The sequence below is a fragment of the Chanodichthys erythropterus genome, chromosome 23, assembly GCF_024489055.1.
Source record: "Chanodichthys erythropterus isolate Z2021 chromosome 23, ASM2448905v1, whole genome shotgun sequence".
Lineage (NCBI taxonomy): Eukaryota > Metazoa > Chordata > Actinopteri > Cypriniformes > Xenocyprididae > Chanodichthys > Chanodichthys erythropterus.
The window spans coordinates 12,467,244-12,492,500 of NC_090243.1; the positions used below are offsets into that span (position 1 = coordinate 12,467,244).

At 37.3% G+C, this 25,257-nt stretch overlaps 2 protein-coding genes across 8 annotated transcripts in view; both read right to left on the bottom strand.

Annotated features, from left to right (window-relative positions):
- Positions 1–17,546, bottom strand: part of bcl2a (BCL2 apoptosis regulator a) — an 80,521-nt gene extending 62,975 nt beyond the window's left edge. For 4 of the 7 annotated variants that reach the window (XR_010893790.1, XR_010893788.1, XR_010893789.1 and 1 more), the window contains exon 1: positions 16,277–17,543. Coding sequence is in view for 4 of the 7 variants with exons in the window: in XM_067378148.1 (XP_067234249.1) it covers positions 16,277–16,831 (555 nt within the window). In the remaining 3 variants the exon portion in view is untranslated. Of the gene's footprint in view, positions 1–16,276 lie in introns of all 7 variants that reach the window. The other 3 variants (XM_067378149.1, XM_067378150.1, XM_067378151.1) reach the window with 3 other exon arrangements.
- Positions 17,547–19,383: 1,837 nt separating this feature from the next.
- cox4i1l (cytochrome c oxidase subunit 4I1, like) overlaps positions 19,384–25,257 on the bottom strand; it is an 11,683-nt gene continuing 5,809 nt past the window's right edge. The window contains exons 4-5 of the mRNA XM_067377416.1: positions 24,505–24,636; positions 19,384–19,657 (exon numbers count right to left, since the gene is read on the bottom strand). Of these exons, the coding sequence (XP_067233517.1) occupies positions 19,524–19,657; positions 24,505–24,636 (266 nt within the window). The 3' untranslated portion in view covers positions 19,384–19,523. The remainder of the gene's footprint in view (positions 19,658–24,504; positions 24,637–25,257) is intronic.

Here is a 25,257-nt window from a genome sequence, read left to right on the forward strand (position 1 = left end):
TCTATTTCTTTTGGTCCATGATCACACGGTTATTTAATGATCATTTCTTCCATATTGTGACGCACATCCTCTTCTTTTTCACACAGTATTTAAAACAAAAACACTGTTTAGACTCGCCACTGAACCAGTAAAATCACTGATGTATAAATTGAAGTTGTGTCTTCGGGCTAACATTGGAAGAACCAAAGAAGTCCTTAACTGCTGTAAATAAATCGACAATAAACATTGTAGTCAATGCTGTTATGTTACCTAGCAACTAACAGCATGCTTGTCTTTTCTTCTTTTTCTTAAAGCAGATTTTAATAAACCCCTTAAAAATTTCAGAAATTGCACAAGCATGAGAACCATTCGGTTTCAGCAGAGGGTGACAAGATGTAGCTGCTTGGTGGATTTCCTGCACTGTTTGCGCAAGTTGATTATTGCAGCCATGAACCATGTCTAGACGTCTAATTTCTCCCATCAGTGAGAAAATGGGGAAAATTGCTTCAGTATTGACTGTGTGCCGAACACCCTTTCAAAATACACTGGTGCCAATAAATCTGGCACATTTGAGCTCAGCAGCATTCACCTACATGTTTGGCATACTTAAAACCTAAGGCTTGTGTAGATTCAATGCATACAACCCTAGTGGAATGGTTTTAAAGTTACAGGTCATGTATGCTACATTCACAGTCCAATGAATCGCAGTGTGTTTGAGATACATATGTGCAGATGTTCCCATTTGGACAAAACGTGAGAAAAGTATGTGAGCCATGTGAGAGTCTGTATAGAGAGTGTGAGAGTTTTCTACATGACTTCCCACTACACCCCATTACACTGGAAAGTGACAGATCTCCTTGCTTTCATCTACGCCATCAGAAAGGTGCTTCAGTCCCCATCTGCCATCATCAAAGGACCGAGCCAACCCGTGAGAGAAGCTAGAATCTTCCTCCGCCCCAAAACCAAACTCTCTGCCTCTAACATTACATTTCAAATCCTTATCTGGCCACACTAAGCTACTGGTGCATTCAAATCTTCCTGGAAAGTTTGTATTTAAAGTCATAATTATGACTTCATCAGGTGCTTTCAAATCACTTTGGTTGAAGCAACCTTTTCTACATAAAATTCAACCAGATTTACATCAACAAAATGATGCATAAAGAATGAGCATCTGGGGTTTTTGCATTGGTTTTTGTTTTTATTTCATTTATGAAGGTGCAGTAAATTGTAATTATATAACACAATGGTGTTTTGACTTAGATGGTGTCATTGTGAATGAAGAACTAAATATATTTTCATTCATTTTAACAAATCTACTATTAATATAGATCCTACATCAGAAACTCAGGGCTTAAAGAAAATCCTGAGTTTCCCACTCATGACTTTGTGACGATATTCATGTGCGTTCAACTCATATCTTGAACGCACCATAAGGCTTGCTTCATTAATTCAGCAGGACCTGAACACACTTTGAAAGCTCTTCTGATACTTCCACCTGAGAATAGTTTGAGTAAAAAAGTAAGGCATTCTTTCTCATCTCAGAACTCTGAAGAGTCAGATTTCGATGTTCTTGCTACTTGTTTTAGAATGACTTCTTGGGTCTTCTTCCCCACCTTGGCCACAGAAAGATAATTTTAAACTTGTAGATTCATTTTTGCACTGTTGCTGACAATAAACACATGCAGACTTTGGAATCAATTCCAGTAATCGTTACAGTGATGTAACTCATATTGAAATGTAGCCACATGTGGTCAACATGCAGGGAAATCACAAGGCTGGAATTACAACTTGCGTCTGATGGCTGGTTGGCTCTCGAAGCTCTGCTGTTCAAGCATTCAGCTCCCCAGCTGTGTTCAGCCTGCTGGGAATGTGCTTTTGGCTTCCTCATAACTAACCCACACACACCCCATCCTCATCCAAGCCATTAGGTTGTATCTCACACTTCCTGTTCTGATCTTTGCCACTAACAGTACAGTTTTTGAATGGCTGGACTGATGTTGTGTGCAAGACAAAGTGGAAAACTGATGTCTTTTTGTATTGGTTCTATCCCTAATCCTAGTAAACATCACTCTGTCAGCAAGGGAATTCCCCCAGCAGCAGGATGACCAGACTCAATAGAACAGATGGGACAGTAAAAAGAGTATGAAAGCAAAGAGGATGTATCAGTGTTGTTATTCACTACAGAGTATTAAATTACCATTGAGTACTCTCAGTGTAATTTTCTCCACTGTAATAGAATTATGCTGATAGTAGAGATGTCAAAAGTACCATTTAAAAGTTTGGGGTCAATAAGATTTTTTATACATTTATTCAACAAGGCACACTGAATTGATCAAAAGTGACACTACAGACATTTATAACAAAGATTTACATTTCTGTTCCTCAAATGTTGTTCTTTTGAATTCTGTATTCAAAGCATCCTGAAAAACAATCTTTCAACATTAATGAAATGTTTCTTGAGCATCAAAATCAGCATGATTTTAGACCTGATTTACTACTAGTAAGAGTGCAACAACTCTTTAAATTGCATATCCATTTATGCTGTGAAAAATGGTATTTGTTTGTTTGATTTTAGATATCAGCAATAAATATTATCTAGCCGCTGGCAAGATAAATCATGCAGGCCAGTAGAACAATAATCTTAGGAAACAAGTCTTTATATGTGTAAATTTCTGCATATTTTTTTCCCAGCAAGCCTGTTTTGTCATTCTATGACTAGAAAGGAAGCCTCATCTCTTGCCTGACATCTGATTGGACCGTAATGAATCTATGTTAGGGTGTGTTGTGAGGGAAGAACATTTAGTGTTGAGGTTACCCGCCCTATCAAAAATGAATGAGCACAGGTTCTCTGCTGACATGTGTGGAGAGAGACAGCGCTAATGCCCTTCAGAGCAGCAGCTCACAGTCACGTTCAAGCAATAACACTACATGTGGACCTCACTTCCATTCTGCTGAATGAAATAGGAAAGGGGTTTTCAAACCAGATCCACAGAAAGTCAAACTCAGGGGATAAAGACTCACTGGACAAAGAATTCTCTGCATTTAACAAGCTAGATCTAGATCAACATGCCTTAATGAGAGTCTTAAACTTAAAGGCAGGCTGTGTATAACGTTAACAGGCAAAGACTGCCTCTTTCCCAATTTACATGAATAATTCAAGCTGCGTCAGATGAACCTAAAATACATAATTACTGTTTGAGTTATCTTAGCTTTGATTCTGCCATATCTGGAACCAGCACTGCTCAAACTTTGGGCTATCTTGAAAAAACATCTTATTAGCATTCAGTAGGGGTTCCTTGGAAATGCATTGTGCGAATGTCTCCCAATTCTGTAAACCAGAAATAAGAGGACATTTGTGTGAAAAAAGTCACAATAAAACTAAAGAAGCAGCAGATACTTTCTTCCACATTGTGACGTTGAGAAGTTTGGCATAGGTAATCTGAGAGAAGTCTTTTCATTATGACATTTTAATTGTCAGGAGAGAAAAACAAGTGTAACACTTACAGGGACCATGTACATAGTAGGGCTGGGACAATAAATCATTGCATCCCGTATAGAGAAATGATTCAGGATCGATCCTGAGATTTTCCGAATGCATCGCGATTCTCTCTTGGATTGAGTCTGAGCTTAGTTTTTAACAGCAGATGGCACTGCATGCTTTTAGAAACAGCCGTATTCTGCTTGCTTCCAATTCCTTACATGCACCACTTGAACCTTCTTTAAAATAATCATTCATAAAGTTCAAAAAGGTTGAAGTGAATTACAAGGGTGTTTGTAGTAGGCTGTTTACATTAATCTTGCGTCATAAAAACATTCTGATGTGCGTACATAGCCGAACACGCGTGCGCTCCTCTTCGTGAGCATTTGAGTGTGCGGTTAAAAACTAGAGCGCATATAGCGCCATCTGCTGTTAAAAACTAAGCTCAGAATCGATTCAAGAGAGAATCGTGACGTATTCGGAAAATCTCATCTCATCGGAATCAATCCACAAATCGAGATGAATCGATTTATTGTCCCACCCCTAGTACATAGGTGAGAGATCTGCCATTCTCATTCTAATGCCCTGGGAGAGCAGTTAAGTGAGGACACATACTGTACAAGAAAAGCATGTTTTTGGAAACTTATGATGGCTCGTGCTGGATGAATTGTAGGAATGGTTATTGGGGGATAAGGAGAAGATCAACAGGGCCTGCAATGCCTGGAGCAAACCGAGAAGCAGATGGCAAGCGACGGACAGGGCTGACCCCGAGGTACCAAGTGGGGGAAATACTTGGCTTCAACCCTGAACAGCTTAAAAGCCACCAAGAATTTTGTTCCCTCCAGACAAAAGAGGAGACAAGAGCAGTGCATTGTTGGACATGCTGAGCCACGCTTATGCCAAACAAGCACAGAGACAAAAGAGTGCCCCAACAAAGTCTTTAGTCCAACATCAAGTCCCTGAGCTAAAAAAACTCCTGCAGTTCAGTGAGGAAGATCAGGGTGAATTCTTCAAAACTGCAGCCTGAGGAGAGGGTGAATCTAACAAAATGGATAAATAAATAAAGGCTTTGGTTTAACGATGGATACCCTCTAAAGTCAACTCGAAAAACAAACTACAGAAAACTGAAATCACCAGAGGCATGACAGAATGAATGAAAGAAACCCTTAACATAGTCTGAGCTTGTTATAATTCCATTAACAAAACTCTAACCTGCATACATACACTCTTAAGACCCCAGCAGCAAAAGCTCTGTGGTAAACAAACCTGTCTCATCAATAAAATTTCAATCTGTGTTTGCAGCATCTCCAACTCATTGCGAGCAGTCCATTTTGTTAATCATTCTTGATCCTTTGTCTGTGTTTTATTGCACAGCGTATGTCACATGTTTGTGAGAGTGTATGGCTTCTTTCAGGGGGCAGACACACAGATGTGGATTTACTGCAAAGGGCTTCTATGAGCCAACTGTCATAGCTGACAACTTTTGTGTGGGAGGTTGAATCAGTTGCGATCGAGAGGGGAACGAGTTGTTTTCCTCTGAAAAATAAATCCGATTTGTGTGCCCGGTAGAGTATTCCAAATTTACAGAAGGAAGAAAGCTTCTTGTAAACAAGCAAGTGACAATTTTTACCCTCGATCTGATAGCCAGAGGAGGCACCACAGGTCCTGACTGCAGTACTGCAAGTAAACTTACAATGACATTTTCACTAATCAATGAGCTTGATCAGTGCAACTCGCACACCAAACAGTGAGTATTTGTTGATGTAGATTAGCAAGTAGGGCTGCGACGATTAATCGTGATTAATCGTTTGCAAAATAAAAGTCTGTGTTTACGTAATATATATGTGTGTGTTCTGTGTATAATAATTATGTATATATAAATGCACACACATACAGGTATAAAGTTTAGAAATATATGCATGTATTATAAATATATATATTTATATATATTTTATATTACATATAAACATAAATATTTTATATATAAATATAACATTTTTCGTAAATATATACATGAATGTGTGTGTATTTATATATACATAATTATATATTACGTAAACACAGACTTTTATTTTGCAAACGATTAATCGCGATTAATCGTTGCAGCCCTATTAGCAAGTAAGCTCTCCTACAGTGTTTCTGCATTTTGGGGTATGCAGATCTCTGAGGAGATAATGATCCTGCCATTCATCTAATGTATTGGGGGTGAGGGGCCACTGAGTCCACTAGACAGATGCCCTAACCCAGGAATTAGGACCATATATGCTGGCAAACATCCATGAGCATGTGTTGCCCTCCTTCTTTGTCTTTGTTTCTATATTCCACAGTGCCCAGGTGCAAAGTAAAAAGGTCTGTGGAAAGAAAAGAAATTCTGAAATCACAAGGCACATATCAAAAGGGTGAGGAAAGTCAAAATCAAAATTGCAGCATCAAAGGCAGAAAAACTCAAAACCAATACAAAAGCCTGAGTCTGAGTCTGATCAGCAAGCACATCACTTTGATCAATCACAAGTCAACTTATCCAAATAACTACACGTCCACAAACACAAACAGTTGACATCAGGGTTTATCTAAAACTGGGAAGAAAGAAAGCCAGTAACAGACATGGAAATCAATTATCTCTGATTTATAATCCAGCCCTAATAATGGTTAAATTTATGTATTGTGCTATACATTAAATAGAATCTCATTGAAGTTGCAATGAAACGGAAGTAGCGACAGATCTTTTCTTCTGTACAGTGAACATTGTACATCCGAGTGTAACAAATTACCAGAAAAAAAAAAAAAATATATCAGAGGTTGCGTTAGACTTGTGTTTCACCGTCATTTTGATGGACAGGATCGTAAAAAAAAAAAAAAACATCATAATCAATAATTACCCGTCATTTAAATTTTTATATTTTAAAGAGAAGACATTTAATAGCTTCTGATTTCATCCACATTTTTATTCACAAACTTACAGGATAAGCAAACAGGCATAGGCTATGCATTTATTTATATTACGAAAAGAAAGTTGATCAAAGCGTCACTTCAGTTTTCATCTTAAACAGTTGGCACGGATTGTGAGTGAACACGATCATCTTTTCCTTTATACTACTGTACCGAACGAAATAAACATGAATGAAAATGTTGAAAGATAAAGTAGCTTACCGAAATCCGAATCACGTCAGTCATCAGTGTTGCAAACAATGTCACGTAACATTATACCTCAGAAAAGCCATTCGTTGACCATAAACTTATAGTCAGCAAGAAAAATAACAAAACTCAATTATGCAAGTAAGCATAAGTAACTTTATTGTTATAAAATTGACTTAAACTAGGGTACTTGTCTGTGTGTAATCAAGCGCATCATTTTCATTTTATTCTGGAGACTGAACTCACGCTCTGCTGCCACACTGGAGCACACTCACCACCAACTGTACAGGGGTGGGAATTCGATTTTTTCTGTCACTGCTAAAAAAATTCCATCAATGACGGAAAATTTTTGGTTAACGCGACCTCTGAGATCACATTATATATATATTATATATATATATATATATATATATATATATATTACACTCCACGACTGTGGTGTCAACTTAACCACCGTGGTGACGCGGTTGTCATGCCAACCGTCACAGCCCTACTCACCGAGAATGACATTTTTTGATGTAATTTTGTGTGAATATGTCCGTTCAAGCACAAGAAGATGTAAAAGAGAGCTCAATTCAGCATTTGCACACAGTCTGAGAAGCGGCTTTCTGGACAAATGCTTCGGACATGTGCGCACACAAAACTTCTTCCACTACTGAATTGAGTTCTCTTTCGCATCTTCTTGAATATTTAAATGGGCAAGACTTAAACACATGCAAGTGATACATTTTCATGATGCAGCCCTGCCCCTATCGGGCAAGTGACAGTTGCATCCACTGTCCCGAGCGACGTTTACGCTGGCCCCGATAGTCCTTATTGTCGAGCCCTGATGGGTTGTTGATTGAATTTTGAGATGTGGGCATTGCACTTAAAGATGAATGGTTGTGGAGGGGGTGGGTTTAAGCTGATGAAATGATTGGAGAAGTCCACAGAGAGTCTGATGTTTCAGACGATCAAGCAAAAATGTATAAAGTGAATACAAGTACATTGTGTATATGTAGGGAATGTCCCTTTAACTTTCTCTGCAAGTCTCTCACCTCCTTGGGGAAACCAATAACTAAAAACATAAATGTGGCGGAGACATTTTTCAGGTTTTCTTCTGACTCACCGAGAGTTTCAGTGAATAATAGCGAGAAATCGATGAGGACAACAGATATGTTTTGGCTTTCTTCAACATGAAGATACTCTCGGTGCTTACCCCTATGTTCTTTCACAGCTGAACTCACCTTTCACATCCATTTTTTTTCTATTCTCTATAATCCTCAGAAGACAGAAAGATGCTTAGGCGAGGGGAAAGAGAAAACCTATTTTTTCCAATTGTTTTTATGATGAATAATTTAGTCAGCAGACTCTCTTTAATCATTTGACAGATTACCCTTGTCTCACTTAACGACTTTTGTGTGTCTTCGTGTATAGAATCTGGCTTCTCAAACCAAGGAGACCACACCTGCAAGGGAATCCTTATTTTCCCACAACTACCATCCCTAAAATAAAACCCTGCATCTCCACCAAACATCAGACTTCTTTTCCAGACACACCCAGCAGAGGGTTTCGCCTTGAGGTCAAAGGCTCCATGCAGCACTCGGGCAGCCAATCAGAAAAACCCTTGGAGCCCTAACTTGCCCCCCAGGAGCAGGAGCCACAACCTTTCCCACCTGATAGCAGCTGGGCAGGAAGGTACAATAACAAAACATACGCTTTACACAGTCACCTATTCAGTTGTTCATCCTTCCTGAACTCTTTTATTGCTCTTCATCTGCCTCCTCCATTTCCTCTTTTTTTAATCTCACATTTCTTTTCTTCTGCAACATTTCTTGGCACCTTCACAGGCACAGATGTACATTGCAACGGTAAAATACACAGCAGGTTTGTTTGAAGCCATTATCAGTGAATGTCAAAAAAGAGACACACTATTCTTTTCTTTGCACTCCATTTTTGACTGGGTTGTTTTTTTTTTCCACGGTCTGTCTTTCGTGTCAATATCGCTTTCATAAACAGTGTCACTTGAAAGGGCTGTAGGAGGCACGTTAGGGAAAAATGAATACCAGAGCGATGCTAGAGCTTTTGAAGTTCTTTGACTCAAACTGTAAAACGCCCCAAAATGCAACACCCACTAACAAAAGACCCAGGTGGGGTCAAACATGCCTCTAAGGTATCAGAATCAGCAGTATACAGTACACAGCCAGAAACCTGTAATGAACCGCAGGTATGTGGTGTGTGGGTGAGCACCTGTGCAATTGTAGTCTGTCTAAACAAACTTACACACGGACTGATTTCATTATCTGAATGGGGGCTGGAGTTAAACAATACATGCCATGTGCCAGACTGCCTCCGGAAGTCACAAGGATAAAACTATAGTACAATATGAAGGTTTAAGTGGAACCTAACATGAACTGCTGATTGACTTAATCATAATAGCTCAACTCAATCTCAACAATAAGCAGGAGATTATTAAGCAAATGTTGTGCATTGGGACACTAAGTGTGCAAACGCCCCACTTAAGTATTGCACTTGATCTCAGTTAACCAAACCAACAGAGCTCCATCTTTACCTACACCTCAACAGTAACATGGCAATTAAGACAACAGTAAACATCAATTTGTTGAGAGTGGGGGGAAAAGAGCATGCTAAATGAGCTAGCTCAAAGCGGTTACACAGTAATGAGAAAGCTCATTAAGCATTTTGCAAACCAGAAGTCCTTAATGTCTGAGCATCTGCTCTATTTGCCATGTGCAGTGCTGTTAAATTTTGGAAGGAGGTAACGGACCTACTCTACACTCCTACAGCTTCTGTTAAACACATTAAAGAAGCAATTTAAAAAGTTCTTTAAAATGCATGAGATATAACATACTTTTTTGTCATATAATAAAAGATGACATAGCAGAGCATTTTAAATAAATTTTTCGACAATGTAATAGTGAGCACAGTTCTTTGCAAAGGCAAATCGTAGTCATAATAGACAGGTTTAGGACAACTCTGCTCAGATTCAGAGAAAACATGTATGCATGAATGTGAATATTAAAATAAAATGTAGGTGTGTGCACTCTGAATAAGCTACCAAAGTTCTGGTTAATGTGTTTACATACAGAATGAATAATATTATAAAAGCAACGAGAATACTTTTTGTGCACCAAAAAACAAAATAACGACTTTTTAACATGTGTAGTGATGGCCGATTTCAAAACACTGCTTTGAAGCTTTACAAATCTTTTGTTTCGAATCAGTTGTTCGGATCGCGTATCAAACTGCTGAAATCATGTGACTTTGGAGTTCCGAACCACTGATTCGAAACAAAAGATTCGTAAAGCTTTGAAGCAGTGTTTTGAAATCGACCATCAGATATTGTTGAAAAGTCGTGTTTTTTTTTTTTTAGAGGCCTCACTGAGCCATTGGATTTCATCAAAAATATCTTAATTTGTGTTCCGAAGATGAACGAAGGTTTTACGGGTGTAGAACGACATGAGGGTGAGTAATAAATTACGTAATTTTCATATTTGGGTGAACTAACCCTTTAACTTCCATCATTAAAAGGTCATGAAACCCTAAACCAAATTTTATGAGATTTTAGAGTGTTAAACATCATAGAAGTCAATGTAACCACCCATTAGTTTTGAGTGTAGGAGAAAATTATTTAATTTTAAACCTTTTTGCACCATTTTCAACTTCCAGTTTGTCTTTGTGTCAAAGTTTTCTTGTACTATAGTACGGTGATGACTCATCAGTGTCTCATAATTATTCATTAGACTATGTGTCCTTATCCTAAGAGAAGACGCCTTGCTTATTTATTCATGACCGCACGCATTGAATTTCTATGATAGGCATTTTTCAAAACTGTTGTGAGAACTGACTGCTGCTGAAACAGGGGGTTTCATGAACCTTTAAGAAGAGCTATGTTAAATTGGCTGACAGAACCAATTTAATTATGTCTAGAGCGGTCTATAATTGTATCACTGTAAACAAAAGATCATCTACATGAACAGAACATGCATTTAAAAGTCCGTTTCAACTTGTGACAGTAGCTAAGACAATGGTCTCCAAGGCATGCCGGGTAAACGGGGTATCCCTGCAGGGGGCCTGGAAAAATAGTAATAAGACAGAGTGCTGTGGTACAGCTGAATCATATATTCTCCACAGACAGACTTTATCCAAGGATTAATGAATCACATTAATTCAAAAGGAGGATAATAAGTTGGGATTAACCATGGGTGGAGAGAACATTTCTTTCTGGCAGAGACGTGAAGCCATCTGACCAATTTAGGGCAAATGGGAAGCCCTTCTAACACATTGGAGGACTTTCTAATGGGGGAAATGAATATCACACAACACTTGACGTTCTTAATTGTGATACGCTTAGCAAAGGCAGAAGTGTTCTTCTTTCATTACCTGAGTCTCTTGAACTTTATACAGAGCAACAGATCATAACTACATTCAAGTAAAGCTTATAGTAGTGTTTTTACTGGCTGTATCCCCACTGATGCTTCTGTTCTTGAGATAAAAGCCCTTATAAATCTCCACACAGCAAGGTTTTAAATGCATTCTTGGTATGAGGCGTAGGCAAATGAACAGGCCTAAACAGCACCAATGCTCTGATGGTAAGCTATTGGGACATTATCAGTAACTTAATAAAGATTCCCCTAAAATTACTAACTATAGAGGAAATCAAGCGGGAAGCATCCCCTGTGTGAGTATATATCAACGTCAAATGCTCTCAGCACTTCAAAACAATTCCTTCGTTTAAAGAAGCTGTTAATGACAGACTTGGTGTAATATATAACTCTCACGAGCAAACCAATTCTCTCAGCAATAACAGTCTTAGTGCAAACTCTAGATGTGCTTTTCATGACAAAATGAAATAAATAAATCATTCATCGCCTCTGGACAGAAGTGCTGAGCTTTGTGAATAATGCAGGGACATGTAAAGGCTTATTAAAATGCTTCTCTGCTAATTGTGTCCTAATTGCACTGCATCTCTTCACATAAAGGAATGACAGCGATGATACAGTCATAAATCACTAAGTAGTTATAATAAAATGGTCAACCATCTATTAATTACAACTGACCTTTAAAATAACAGACAGAGAATGAAATAAGGAAAGCAGGTTTGCGTCTTGTTTGTGTTCGCTGGTCGCTCTGAGAAGCTCTCCCCATGCCTCACTTTATCATAGGCCATTTGAGTCAGTCTAACCTGCAGCAGATGTGGTGAGTAATGACCATCATTAATTCAGCCCCAGCACACCTTTCGTCCAGACAGGAATAATGGCTCCGCTGGGCCACCTGCACAGCTGTACCAGACAGTGGAGAAACTAGGCTAACCTCTAGAAGACTGTACCTTCTCTCATAATACCACATTCACATGGTTGATTATTTGAAGGAAAAGAGAAAAGATTCAATTTAGAGATACAATTTAACACCATTTCGCCATACATTACACATTAGAGGTGTGATGCGAGATTAAAATGTGACGTCGAGGTGAAAAGCTGTCTCGCGCCATGCAAAATGGTTAACTGCTGTCTCGCATCCAAAATGAGCTGCAGAGTCGTACATAGTGCATCAGAAATCATAGTTCACTGATCACGTGAGTGACAAGATGACTGACGAGACCATGGAGGAGGATTCGTTGCACACCAGAGCCTAAGCGTCTATTAAATGTCTTTTCTTGTAGAATGCGTGCTCAGCACCGCCGCTCCCTATTCAAAGAGTGAGCGCAATCGCAAAATCGAAAGTGAAAGTAAAACGCGGGCACGCATTCAAATGCGATTTCAATACTCCGCATTCTGAAAGCGGCTCCGTGGTGCATGTAAATATCTCTCAATATGAAAGCTATCTTAGGCTGGGCTGTGTAGTTGTAACCATCTCTCAGCTCTGTATCATGCTTGAAGAAAAATTTGGTCTCTATTTGCACTTTGAATATTAGGAGAGTACTTTAATTATGGTTGCACACTTGCACTTATTGTTTGCACTTAATAAGACTTAGAGAAAACTGTGTTATTCATTTTTATTAATACTGTTTTTATTTCTATAATCAATTTCTAGAAATGAGTTCACTTAGGAGGTCAGAAGTTTTAGAAGCTCATAAATCATGGACACAGTCACTTCTGATAACAGAGTACTCTAAATTGTAATGTTGACAAGCAATTTCTGTAAAGCTGCTTTGAAACGATAAGTATTGTGAAAGGTGCTATACAAATAAACGTGAATTGAATTGGAAATTGAATGTATGGTTCCAAGGTCTGTACAGTTCCATATGAAATCATACAAGAGAGAAGCCAGTGGCAAAACCTTTTACAGTGCTTGACTATTTTTGTGTTTTATTGCATACGATAATTCATACTCAAAAAGTAGAACTGAAATGACATTCATTACAAGATGATTAATTAAAACATTTCAAATGCACTGTAAGACTATTTTTCTAGTCATGTATTTCATCATTGAGGATTTCCTAAAAATATTGTGCAAAAATCTCGTCTCGTCACGTTCTCGTGTCTCGTCACACCCCCATTACACATGCATAATGTAGTTCAGTTCATGATTTGGAGGACACAGATGCTCTCCAGTTCTCATCTTAGACTGGGGCTCTGAGATGCTGCGCTTGTATGAATAGGGTGGAGTCAGTCCAACCATACAGGATCAACCATGATGGGCTGCATCAATTTATACTGTAAATAATTCAGCAGAGAAGCACTGCAGTCAGAGTGAAGGATAGTGTTAAAGCAAGGGCTCTATAGAAACAAGAAGGAATAAAAATGTTTACTTGTTTTGACTGGGGAGTTGGACGTTCATGGATGTACTTGGTTTATACACGTGCCAGATTTCATTTCTTTTCAGAGACAACCCACCAGGGGCCAGTTGAGCCACTGCTCCAGCCAATGCTGCCATGCGTAAGTTACAACTTAAGCCACTGTCACACTAGACTTTGAACGTGCAAAAAATCATCGGATGCTGCAACGTTTGTGATGTGAGATCAAGGTCTACAGTGTTTTTTAGTAATACATTCTAAATGTAAAAATATACAACCTACTCGACTTTACTGCAAAAATATCATTGTTTAATTCAGCCAAGAGGTCATGCCATGACGAATCGTTCTTCTACTGGTCGCACGTCATCTTCACGTGATGCGAATTTGCAGGTTAGAGTTCACCAAACTTGAACTTTGAACGCAGTGAAATGTGAAACTTTTCACACAAGCTTGCATTTCCGGTCTGACACATTTGCATGCGTTTGAATGGAAGTCAATGGAATGAAAAGTGCAGTGTGACTATCCCTTTAGTGCAGTGGTAGCGTTAAAGAAACATGCGCTATAAACTGAGTGTTGCATCATTAAACTTGAATTAATTGTGAATTCACATATAAGGATCAATGACATGATGGGTCTTTTTTTTTTTTTTTTTTTTGCCTAAAGGCCTTAATAATAATAATAATAAAAACAAAGATATGACATCAAAGATTTTGAAGTGTCAAAAGGTCATTCGGTTTAACCATCCAAAGGCCAGTATAGTGGATTCATTTGTGATTAAAATATCTAAAAATCTAATAAATGTATACATTTTTTATTCTAACATGATTTTATAACAACATATTTTAAAATTATGTATAGAAGTCGTTGTTTTGTTATGAGAAAGAATGTCCGAAAAAAATGAATTTCATTGATGTCATTCGGAGTAACCAATATAAAGAGACCATTTTGGACCAAGTCATGCATTCAATATCATGTGACAGGTTGTGACATCATTTAGACACCTGCACAGGACCACATGATCCTGAAGCAAACTAACTATCTCTTAACTATTTGAAAAATTCATGTTTTCACTTGCTCATATGCATGTCCCGAAACATCAGGTCATTCGGTACAACTGCTATAAAACATGGTAAATGTTGTAATATTTTAAAAACTTGTACTAAATATAAAATGTTTGATTGTCGTTTTGCTAGCTAGCTAGCTAGATATCAGTCTGTTTGCATTGTTTGAAAATATTATCATTCGGTACAACCTAAAGTGTCATTCGGTAAAACCAAAATTTTTGTAAATTCTTGTAAAAAATGACAAAAGCAGTGTTAATTGATTGACACAAACCACATAAGCTTACTGTTAACACTTAATAAAACTTTAAAATAAATTATATCTCCATTATTTTTTTTTTTTTACACTTTTAAAAACCTTATGCATCGACAATGACCCATAAACAAATTATTTTTTCAAAGTCTCCAACCAGGAATGATTATTGGAATAAAAATGGCAAGCCAATTGGGTGACTTCAATCTTGAAGAAAAATATATATAAACAGTAAACTTTTTATCTTCTGTGCTGTTTTACATTTTATGTATTAATACATACATATACTTTTTAAAATGTAAAAAAAAAAAAATAATTAAATATCTAAAAAAAAAAATTATAAAAATAAAATTACTTTTTTTTTTAATTAAAACAATCCTATATATGCATATATATTTTTTTCTATTATTTATTTTTGATAAGAAATCTATTTTTATTAATAATAATTAGTTATAATTATTATAATATTAATAATGATTATAATACAATTTAATTATTACCATAAATGCATTTAATTAATTTAATAAGTCATTAAAACAAATGTTGCAAATGGATATGAGGCTTACGAGCAGCTGCCACAACAGTACCCAGGTGTCTTCAGGCATAAAAAAATCATTCTTTAAACTGTCCCACTAGTAAATCATAGCATGAACTCTCCGAGGCTTCACCTCGAGCAAAAGCAATCTTTATCTCTTTAAAAAAATTGTCTTTCTACCTGACAATGTTTCATTTGATCCTAAAATATTTTTTTTGTTCCACCTGTGCTGTAATTATGTAAAACCAAACAATCATTAAGAATTCATATGACCTAGCATGCAACAAAGTCACATGTCCTTGAGAAAAAGCATGTATACACTCTGAAAAAACAACTCTCTCTTTGACATGACATAAGAGGGGTGTGGCTTACAATGATTGAAATGTCACTTTCACCTTGATTGAACTATCAAAAACCAAGCTGACTAAACTCAAACCACTACCACTCAAATAACTAACCCATTCTACTAAATAGCAAAGCAGACACAATGAGTTAAACTCATTTCATTGCCTTATACTGAAGATATGTAAAAGTCTTATTACTCAACTTGTATGCCATAAAGACCCCATGAATCACTTTAGGATTGCGTTTTTTCCCTGGTGACAACATACTTCCTACTAAAACAGGAAGTTTGGACGAGACATATTTTAAATATTTAATAGCCTTTAGCTAGATCACAGTCATAATATACATGATTTGCTAAGGTGATATTGGAGGAAGGACTTTCTCTAACTAGAGAGAATTTGATTGGACACAACTCTATAGTACAGAATAAATCATCAATATTTTTAGTCTCTTTTCCTATATATTTCCCAATTTTGTCAGTGTGTAGCAGTGCACTAGGATAAAGAGACCACAAAGCAAAAAGGCACAAAATGTTGATGTCACGTGGTCTTTAACAATCTGACGTGACCTTCTTTAGTAGAATCAAACCTTGCTAAGAAAGTGATACTTTGGTTGCTAACAGGTGATAGTAAACAACATGGCATGGGTCTATGGTGTTTAATAAGAACGTGTTATTATGATTTTAAGCTTCAGCTGCAGAGATTAAGTAATGAATGACTGGGCAAAGGTCACGACCATTTGACCATAAACTTACCCAACCTCCATTTTCCTCGATCCAGTTTTCCAGAGGCCCGTTCAGGTAGTCTGTCATCCAGTGTGCAATATTATCTACCTGGGACGCCATCTCCCGGTTGACGCTTTCCACACACATGGTCCCACCAAACTCGAAGAAAGCCACGATCCGCCCCCAGTTCACCTCGTCTCTAAAGAGCTCTTCAGCCACGGTTAAGAAGCTGCGTTGCGCTACATTGGGACTGAATGACATCTGGTGGGACATCTCCTCAAATTCACGCTGGTATATCCTTTCTATCTCGTCTCCAGCCTCTCGTAACACCCGGTAGAGCCTCAAATGAGGTTCTGAACGGGTGAGCCGGTGAGCTATCAGGCATTCAGAGTTGTTACCCCCGCCGGCTGAGGGAGCCTGAAGCCTCCTGTCAGAGTTTGGAGAGGAGTCGTCTACTCCTTTATTGAAGGTGTCATCTTCTTCCCCCGTAGATTGAAGTTTCCATACATATCCCCTCTTTAAAAGTTTGTGATTGAGGTATTTCTCCACAATATTCCGATTGTCATAGCGAATTTCGTTGGCCATCGTTACTAAACAGGACAAAAACGAGCGCGAGCGGTAAATGGTCGGTTATTCGAAGTACATCGTAACGGAAAAAAAGTCTCTCACAGAGAAAGGCTCAGAAAAAATTCAAATTCACATCGCGTTGACGTGATTTCTCTCATTGAAATGCAATTTTTGAGGAAAATAATATAACTGAGTATCACATTCATTGGTTATAATAACTTTATAGCTGTAACTGTCTGCAAACCTGCATGTCCAGCGCGCGCCTGATGATGGATAGATAGATTGGCCGTTGCTGCAGCGCGCGCGGTCAAGATCCAAGCTCGGCGCGAGGAATGCCCCTTCACAGCTCAGACTCACTGCGCTTATATTCCAGTGAACCACCACAAGCCAATAGCGAGGGAAAAAAACGCGACGTCGTTGACGTTACGAGGACGAAGAAGAGAGTTAAAGCAAACGCTGTATTTCTAATTATTCCACTGACATTCGAGGTCCCAGAAAAGACGGAAGAGAAAATAGCAACCAAGTCAGCGCACGAAGAAGCACTTTTGCTGTATGTAAAATGTCCAAGTATATTTCCACGCTCTTTGGTAAGATGCAGTTTTTCCAACGCGCGGCACGGATCGTGCAGAAATTAAGCGTGCTCTGTCATCGCCAACGAATGACATCGAGACAGGCGCGTTCATTGAAGCAACGCTAGGACTGTTGAAACTGAACACTGTTTGAAGATAGTCGCTGAACGGGGGCGGCACTTCCTCTACACTACGTCACACCATTCATTTCTTTTGGCGTAGTACTATGACTCCCGATGTATTTATGGTGTCTGAGTTTGTGTTTGAAGTGCACTTCTTTTCATTCCTTTCAGCTTTGTCAAAGCTTTCTTTTCCTTATTCCCTCGGGACTCCATACTTCAGGCATGTCTTAAGTACACGGTACTCACATTTTGACAAATAAATTGCCATTAGGTGAATTAGTAACACATTTTGTCAGGTGTTTTTTTTTTTTTTTCAGTGCAGTGTGTCTCAAACTTTGTATATATTTGGTATATTATAGATAGATAGATAGATAGATAGATAGATAGATAGATAGATAGATAGATAGATAGATAGATAGATAGATAGATAGATAGATAATAAAGTAAAAATGATTCTTTAAAAATAATTAGTAATTATGCTAATTTGCAATTTAGGAATTTGCTCAAGCATTTAGGAACTGCCAAAGTTCTACTTTAAATTAATTTGTCTATTTGTGAACTATTTGTGCACTGTAAAAAGAATTGTTGGTTTAACTTAAAAAAGTAGTTTTCTTGCCTTAAAAAAGTTCATTGAAATTAAAAATTTAAGGTAAAGGGTTAGTTCACCCAAAAATGAAAATTCTGTCATTAATTACTCACCCTCATGTCGTTCCATACCCATAAGACCTTCATTCATCTTCGGAACACAAATTAAGATATGTTTGATAAAATCCGATGGCTCAGTGAGGCCTCCATTGACAGCAAGATAATTAACACTTTCAGATGCACAGAAAGCTGATGTATTTAAAACAGTTCATGTGACTAGAGTGGTCCAACCATAATGTTATGAAGCGATGAGAATGCTTTTTTGTGTGCCTGAAAAACAAAATAACGACTTTATTCAACAACATCTAGTGATGGGCGATTTCAAAACACTGCTTCATGAAGCTTCGAAGCTTTATGAATCTTTTGTTTTGAATCAGTGGTTCAGAGTGTGTATCAAACTGCCAAAGTCACGTGATTTCACTTGACTTTCATTTGACTTTGGCAGTTTGATACACACTCCAAACCACTGATTCGAAACAAAAGATTCATAAAGCTTCGAAGCTTCATGAAGCAGTGTTTTGAAATCGCCCATCACTAGATATTGTTGAATAAAGTCGTTATTTTGTTTTTTTGGCGCACAAAAAGTATTCTCGTCGCTTTATAATATTAAGGTTGAACCACTGTTGTCACATGAACTGTTTCAAATCTTTAGTAGCTTTCTATGTGTCTCAAAGTGTTAATTATCTTGCTGTCAATACAGGCCTCGCTGAGCCATCGGATTTCATCAAAAATATCTTAATTTGTGTTCTGAAGATGAACGAAGGTCTTATGGGTTTGGAACGACGTGAGGGTGAGTACTTAATGACAGAATTTTCATTTTTGGCTGAACTAACCCTTTAATACAATAAAGGCGACTCAAAATAATATGTTATCTGAACCACATTGATTATTGAAGTTGATTTGACAAAAGAAAAAATGTGTTAACAAAATCATAATCAAATCATTTTTCACAGTGAGGCAAAGCTTTGTAAATTTGTTGAATAAAAGAACACCTAAGATATTCACTTTTCTTATTTACACAGACACACACATATAAAAAGTCATTTAGGCACTTGAAAAGTGATTGGATTAACTCCTCAGCCAATAACACGCGCTCTCACACCATCTGCCCCAGCCAATCATGTTAACACATATTAAATTCTACGGTAGTCAGGTATCAGGTTAAATGTACCAACACACATGCTTTGTTCTCAGTACAAACAGTACAAAGGCAGAATACTGAAGCAGCTCTGAGTTCAATTCAGTGCATTTATTTGGATTCACACAGGTTTATATATATATATTTTAAGGCTGCCGGTTGCACAGCATTATTGAGTTTGGAACGTCTCATTAATGCAAACCTGATACATTCTCAGTTATTACATCGGAATGCATTTATTTCCACTGTTTCTTTTCATAGTCCCACTTATGAGCGAATCCGTGGACGGGGTTCACTCTCATATCTATCATTCTCTGCGTCTGCTTTTCGACCCACTCTTGAGACAAAGTGTGCGGAACATCACCATACACTGCGAAACAGAGAAACAAAATCAACATGAAGAAGGAATTTAGAGAAATTCTAGGTTAAATACAAGTCGTTCATCAAAATATGATAATTCTGTTGTCATTTACTCACCTTCTTGAGTTAACTATAACTTTAAGCTTAATCGACAACACAAGCAATTTCCATTTGTATTTTAGTTTGTAAAAACTAAAAATTCAGAAATGCTCTTAATGTATTATTTATTCACTTATTTCACAGAAAAACCAAATAAAACATGGAATTCATTAAGAGTTCAAAAGGCTTAAGATAAAACTCTGGTAAATCATTAAATAAAAAAAAGTGGAAAAGATGTCAGGTGTGAAAAACAGTTATTGTGCAAAATCCCCTTGTATTTTCCCCCTTAGTGGAACTGTAGAACTGTCAGCAGAAAGAAAAAAACAGATAGTCAGCAATTAAGTGTCCTAACAGAGGGCAGCACCTGCCAGCTCAGACTCTTCTGCTGGGGTTTTATCCTCCAGGCAAAGAGCAGGGGAGAAAAAAATAAACAAATTAAAGAAAACTATTGTGTCTGCACAACATGCACAAACATGTCTGCTTATATCACAAACCTGGTTCATGTAAAAGTGGAGCTAATAAATATGCAAATACACTTGGTCAAAAAAAGGTTGCATTAGTGGAGCCTATATTATTTTATAACTAAATCATAAGAATAATGCATTGAAAATTGGTATTCAGTAGAGTTCAAAAGTCCACTTGTAAAAAATGTATATATATATATATATATATATATATATATATATATATATATATATATATATATATATATATCTTTTTTCATCTTTACATCACAAAAATCAGCGGTTTTAACAGGGGTGTTAAAATTCACACACACACACACACATATACATATATATATATATATATATATATATATATATATATATATATATATATATATATATATATATATATATATATATACAGTTAAACCAAAAATTATTCAGAAACCTTCAGCATTTCGTTCATAAATACAGTTTATTCACCATAGTTAAAATTATGGTAATAAAATATGACAAGATCTCAGAGTTAAAGTGATAGTTCACCCAAAAATGAAAATTTGATGTTTATCTGCTTACCCCCAGGGCATCCAAGATGTAGGTGACTTTGTTTCTTCAGTAGAACACAAATGATGATTTTTAACTCCAACCGTTGTGGTCTGTCATTCGTATAATACATGTCAATGGGAACTCCTTCTATAAGAGTAAAAAAAAACATGCACAGACAAATCCAAATTAAACTCTGCGGTTCGTGACGACACATTGATGTCCTAAGACACGAAACGATCGGTTTGTGCGAGAAACCGAACTGTATTTATATAATTTTGTACCTCTAATACACCACTATGTCCAACTGCGTTCAGCATCCGGTTAGTGAGGTCTGATCGCGCTCTGACAGTGAAGTGATGTCTAGCACTCATTGAAGTATATGCTCGAGACATCACTTCTGTTGTCAGAGCGCGATCAGACCTCACTAAGCGAGTGCTGAACGCAGTTGGACATGGTGGTGTATTAGAGGTGAAAAAAATTTATATAAATAATGTTCGGTTTCTTGCACAAACCGATCGTTTCGTGTCTTAGGACATTAATGTGTCGCCATGAGCCGCAGGGTTTAACTCGGATTTGTCTGTGCATGTTTTTTTGACTCTTATAGATTGTGTTACCATTCACTCGCATTATTTGACTGACAGACGGCAACGGTTGGAGTTAAAAATCATCATTTGTGTTCTACTGAAGAAACAAAGTCACCTACATCTTGGATGCCCTGGGGGTAAGCAGATAAACATCAAATTTTCATTTGTGGGTGAACTATCCCTTTAAACTGTATCAGAAAAAAAAAAATAAAAAATCTTAATTATGTCAAATAACACTTAAGCAAAACATGGTCAGGTCAAAGTGTCTGAATAATTTTTGGTTCCACATTTTGATCAGTTTTACTGGTTGTCCACTGTATAAGGAATTTTTGGGTATAAAATGTCACAGTATACTTTATTTTGCTATCCTCACTTACATAAATGAACTATAGTGTCCTGCACCCAAACCTAATAATTCTAGGTTTGACTGTTTATATGTTAGTACTGTCAATTGATTAATCGCGATTAATTGCATCCAAAATAAAAGTTTGTTTACATAATATATGTGTGTACTGTGTTTATTTATGTATGTTTATTTATATATATACACAATAAACATACACAGTACACACATATATTATGTAAACACAAACTTTTATTTTGGATGCGATTAATAGCGATTAATCAATTGACATTACTAACACACACACACACACACACACACACACACACACATATATATATATATATATATATATATATATATATATATATATATATATATATATAGTATCACTATAATGATACTTCTTTGTTGTTCACATTTTAAAATTCTAAAACTTTATGTTTATGTCTAGGTCTAAATTTTGCATCCCTGAATTTCAGTGTTGACTCAGACTGGTTTTTGGTTTATATTATGCCATTTTTCCAAGGGCATCTCCCCTTTTGAGAGCCCTAAAGGCAGACGGTATAGTTTCTGCCCCATGAACACATCAAAAAGATTATGAAAAACAGATAATTTTTTTCCCAGGTGGAGTCAGTGCACCTGCCCTGAGGAATGTGAAGGAAATTCAGTTCAGATTTTGGGCAGTCGCGTGGCAGATATGCCTGCAAGAACCTGCGGCGTGACTGTATCCCAGGTGGCTTTTCAAAAAAAGGTGGCCCCATTCATCTCCTCTTTAAATCCTGACAATTGCTAAAGTCAACCTCAGACGAATCTTAATACCCAGCCCTAATGAGTTCGAAGAACATCGCCCTAGAGCAGAGGTGTTCAAGTCACAACATGAGCCAGACAATGTGGGAAATACCCAGTGCTCAACCGACAACTGGCTTTTGGACTTCTGTACCTTTCTTGCTTTGACGCGGCTACACCCCAGTCCCCCCCCCACCTTGGATCCTCACCAAACTTTTGTTCTCACAGTTTCTGTTTTCTTCCCTCCTTGCATTACTTTCCTCCACTGTATCTCTCCTGAGGTGATGTAGCATTGACTTCCTTCCTCAAAGAACTGGGTCTTCTGAGACCGAGATGGAGGAGACTCGTCTGCTTCCGACAAGAACTCACTCACACACTTATACAAACACACACGAACACACAATGCACACTCATTCTGTTTTAAACATGTCAACTGTTTTCCATCAGTCTTAGACGCACAGCCTTGGAAATCTTCTTATCATTTGTGAAGAAGTTCAGCTGGGTCTAAAGGGATTCCTGAACTGAAGCCGGGGCTCAAACACGTAAATCTTTCCCCTCTTTTCCGCTCCTTTAAACCGCTGACTGCAAAACACAACCCAGTCCAATTATTTCAGCCGAGGGAATGCGGCGGGAGTGTGTGCTGCAGGTAAAAAGGCAGAGCCGATTCCTCCATCTGACATGTGCAATCAGAGCGATCTGTACACTGAGATCTATCGGATGGTCACATTAGAGGAAAAAGATAAAAATAAAAAGGCACAAAGAACAAAATCCAAGTTGAAATCACTCTAAGCGAGGTTTTGAGCCTTAATTTGGCAGAATTTGGCATATGTTATGTTGATTTTGGATTTGATGACTGTCTCTGATTTCGGATTGGATGAATAAATAAATCATCAACACAATTAAATCCACCCGGTTCTCACATCAAAGCAACAGGAATGATGAAATGCCTGAAATTCAAGCATTTAAAGCTTTCCCGCCATAATCTGGTAATCAAAAAAACAGTCGGTAGTGATGGGTGCTTCCGAATCACTGCTTTGAAACCTTTACGAATCTTTTGTTTCGAATCATTGGTTTAGAAGCGTGTTTCAAACTGCCAAAGTCACATGATTTCAGTAAACGAGGCTTCGTTACGTCATAACTGTTTTGAAATTTAAATGGTTCACTGCTGAGAGCGATGCCTGTCAATCCATGAATCAAGCGGATTCACTGAGATTCGCCCCCCAGCGGTGAACCCTTGAAGAAGAGCCTACGGTTTTAATTGATCTCTGATCAGTTTTATGCACTTGTAGATGTTTTTATCAGGCATTTGTATAATTAAGAGAAACAATAGTAGTGTTAATAGTCTCTTATTGGCCTGTTTAGCTGAGCCATCCATAGAACAAACAAAACAAGCCCTGAAAATTGATAAAATATTACACAGACACTTAATATTTAATGATATTAGATGATTAGTTAATTGTATTTGATAGATTATACTTTCAATAAAACACTTAAATGGGTTTTTAAAAGCTGTTTTATGCATGTTTGGCCTGTGTTTTGGTTGCATTACAGCAGGCGTCACCAGCGTGTGGCGTTTCGAATACTTTGAAACAGTGAATCATTTGGTGAAGCAATTGGTTCAATTGATTTGAAGCTTCAAAAAGCTTTTTTTCTTCCATCCCTACCATGAAACAGAAGTTGTGATAGTCTTTTTTGCCTATTGTGACGTGTACTGAGTGAAACGTCTTCTCAAACGAGAAAAAATGGGAATTGATTGGATCGTTGGTTCGTTGTGGTTTGCTAATGCTGTGATCTCATGTGAGTGACAGGTTGTCCTGCCCTCATGCCAGTAAATGCATCATCAGAGAAGAGATGTTGTTGCAAGAGGTAGGGGAAGTTATTCTGATAAACGATTATGAGGGCACAAAAGTAGTGCATGGATAAATACCACAATATTCCGTAAAAAAAAAAAAAATAAAGTAATAAAAATAAAAATAAAAAAGTACATTTGACTTCACAGTGACTTTATCATTTAGAGGATGCATACATAAATATATTCCAATAAACCCACCAAAGACACGCTGCCACCAGACCAGCAGCCCTGTGAAGCCAAGGAAGAAGAAGATGCCCCCAAGGACAGTCATCCACTCTTTGGAGCCTTTCTTCATCTCTGGGAACGTCAGCTCATGTGTGAGTCTGTATACTGCAAAGAAAGAGACACCACTGACTGAATCTTAATAGTTATATTTGGTAGTTTGCCCTGCTTGCATGCACACTTGGCAGGCAAGGTGGTTTGCTACCATTCCACTCAAACAGTTGGACAACGCTGCCATCTGGTGGTAAAGATCTTTTTATACCTGAGGCTAAATGAGTGTCATTAGCATATCCTGCATTACCATTATAATTCCCAAGACCCATGACCCATTTACTATATTAATAATTTAGCCGTGAGGGATCTTAGCCAGGTAAAAAGGATCTATTATACATTACAAAGGAATATAAAACTGAAAATAAAAATGATATGAATAAAATAAATAGATATGTCTCTTATGTAGATTTAATATACAAAATGTGAAATATATAAAATATAAAAAAATGTTAATAATATTTAAAAATTAATCACAATTGTTATGCCAGACAGACTGATATGGGTGGCTTGTTGCTCCATTTGGAAAAACCCTGACTCCTCCCAACATTAAAAGCAAATAACTCTTAAAACCTACTCAAGAAAATTGATCAGTTTCTGCCAAGTGTTCAGTCAGCATTCAAAACCATTAAGACCCAAAGATCTCAATCATTTCAATTGGTATCTGTGAGCAATGCG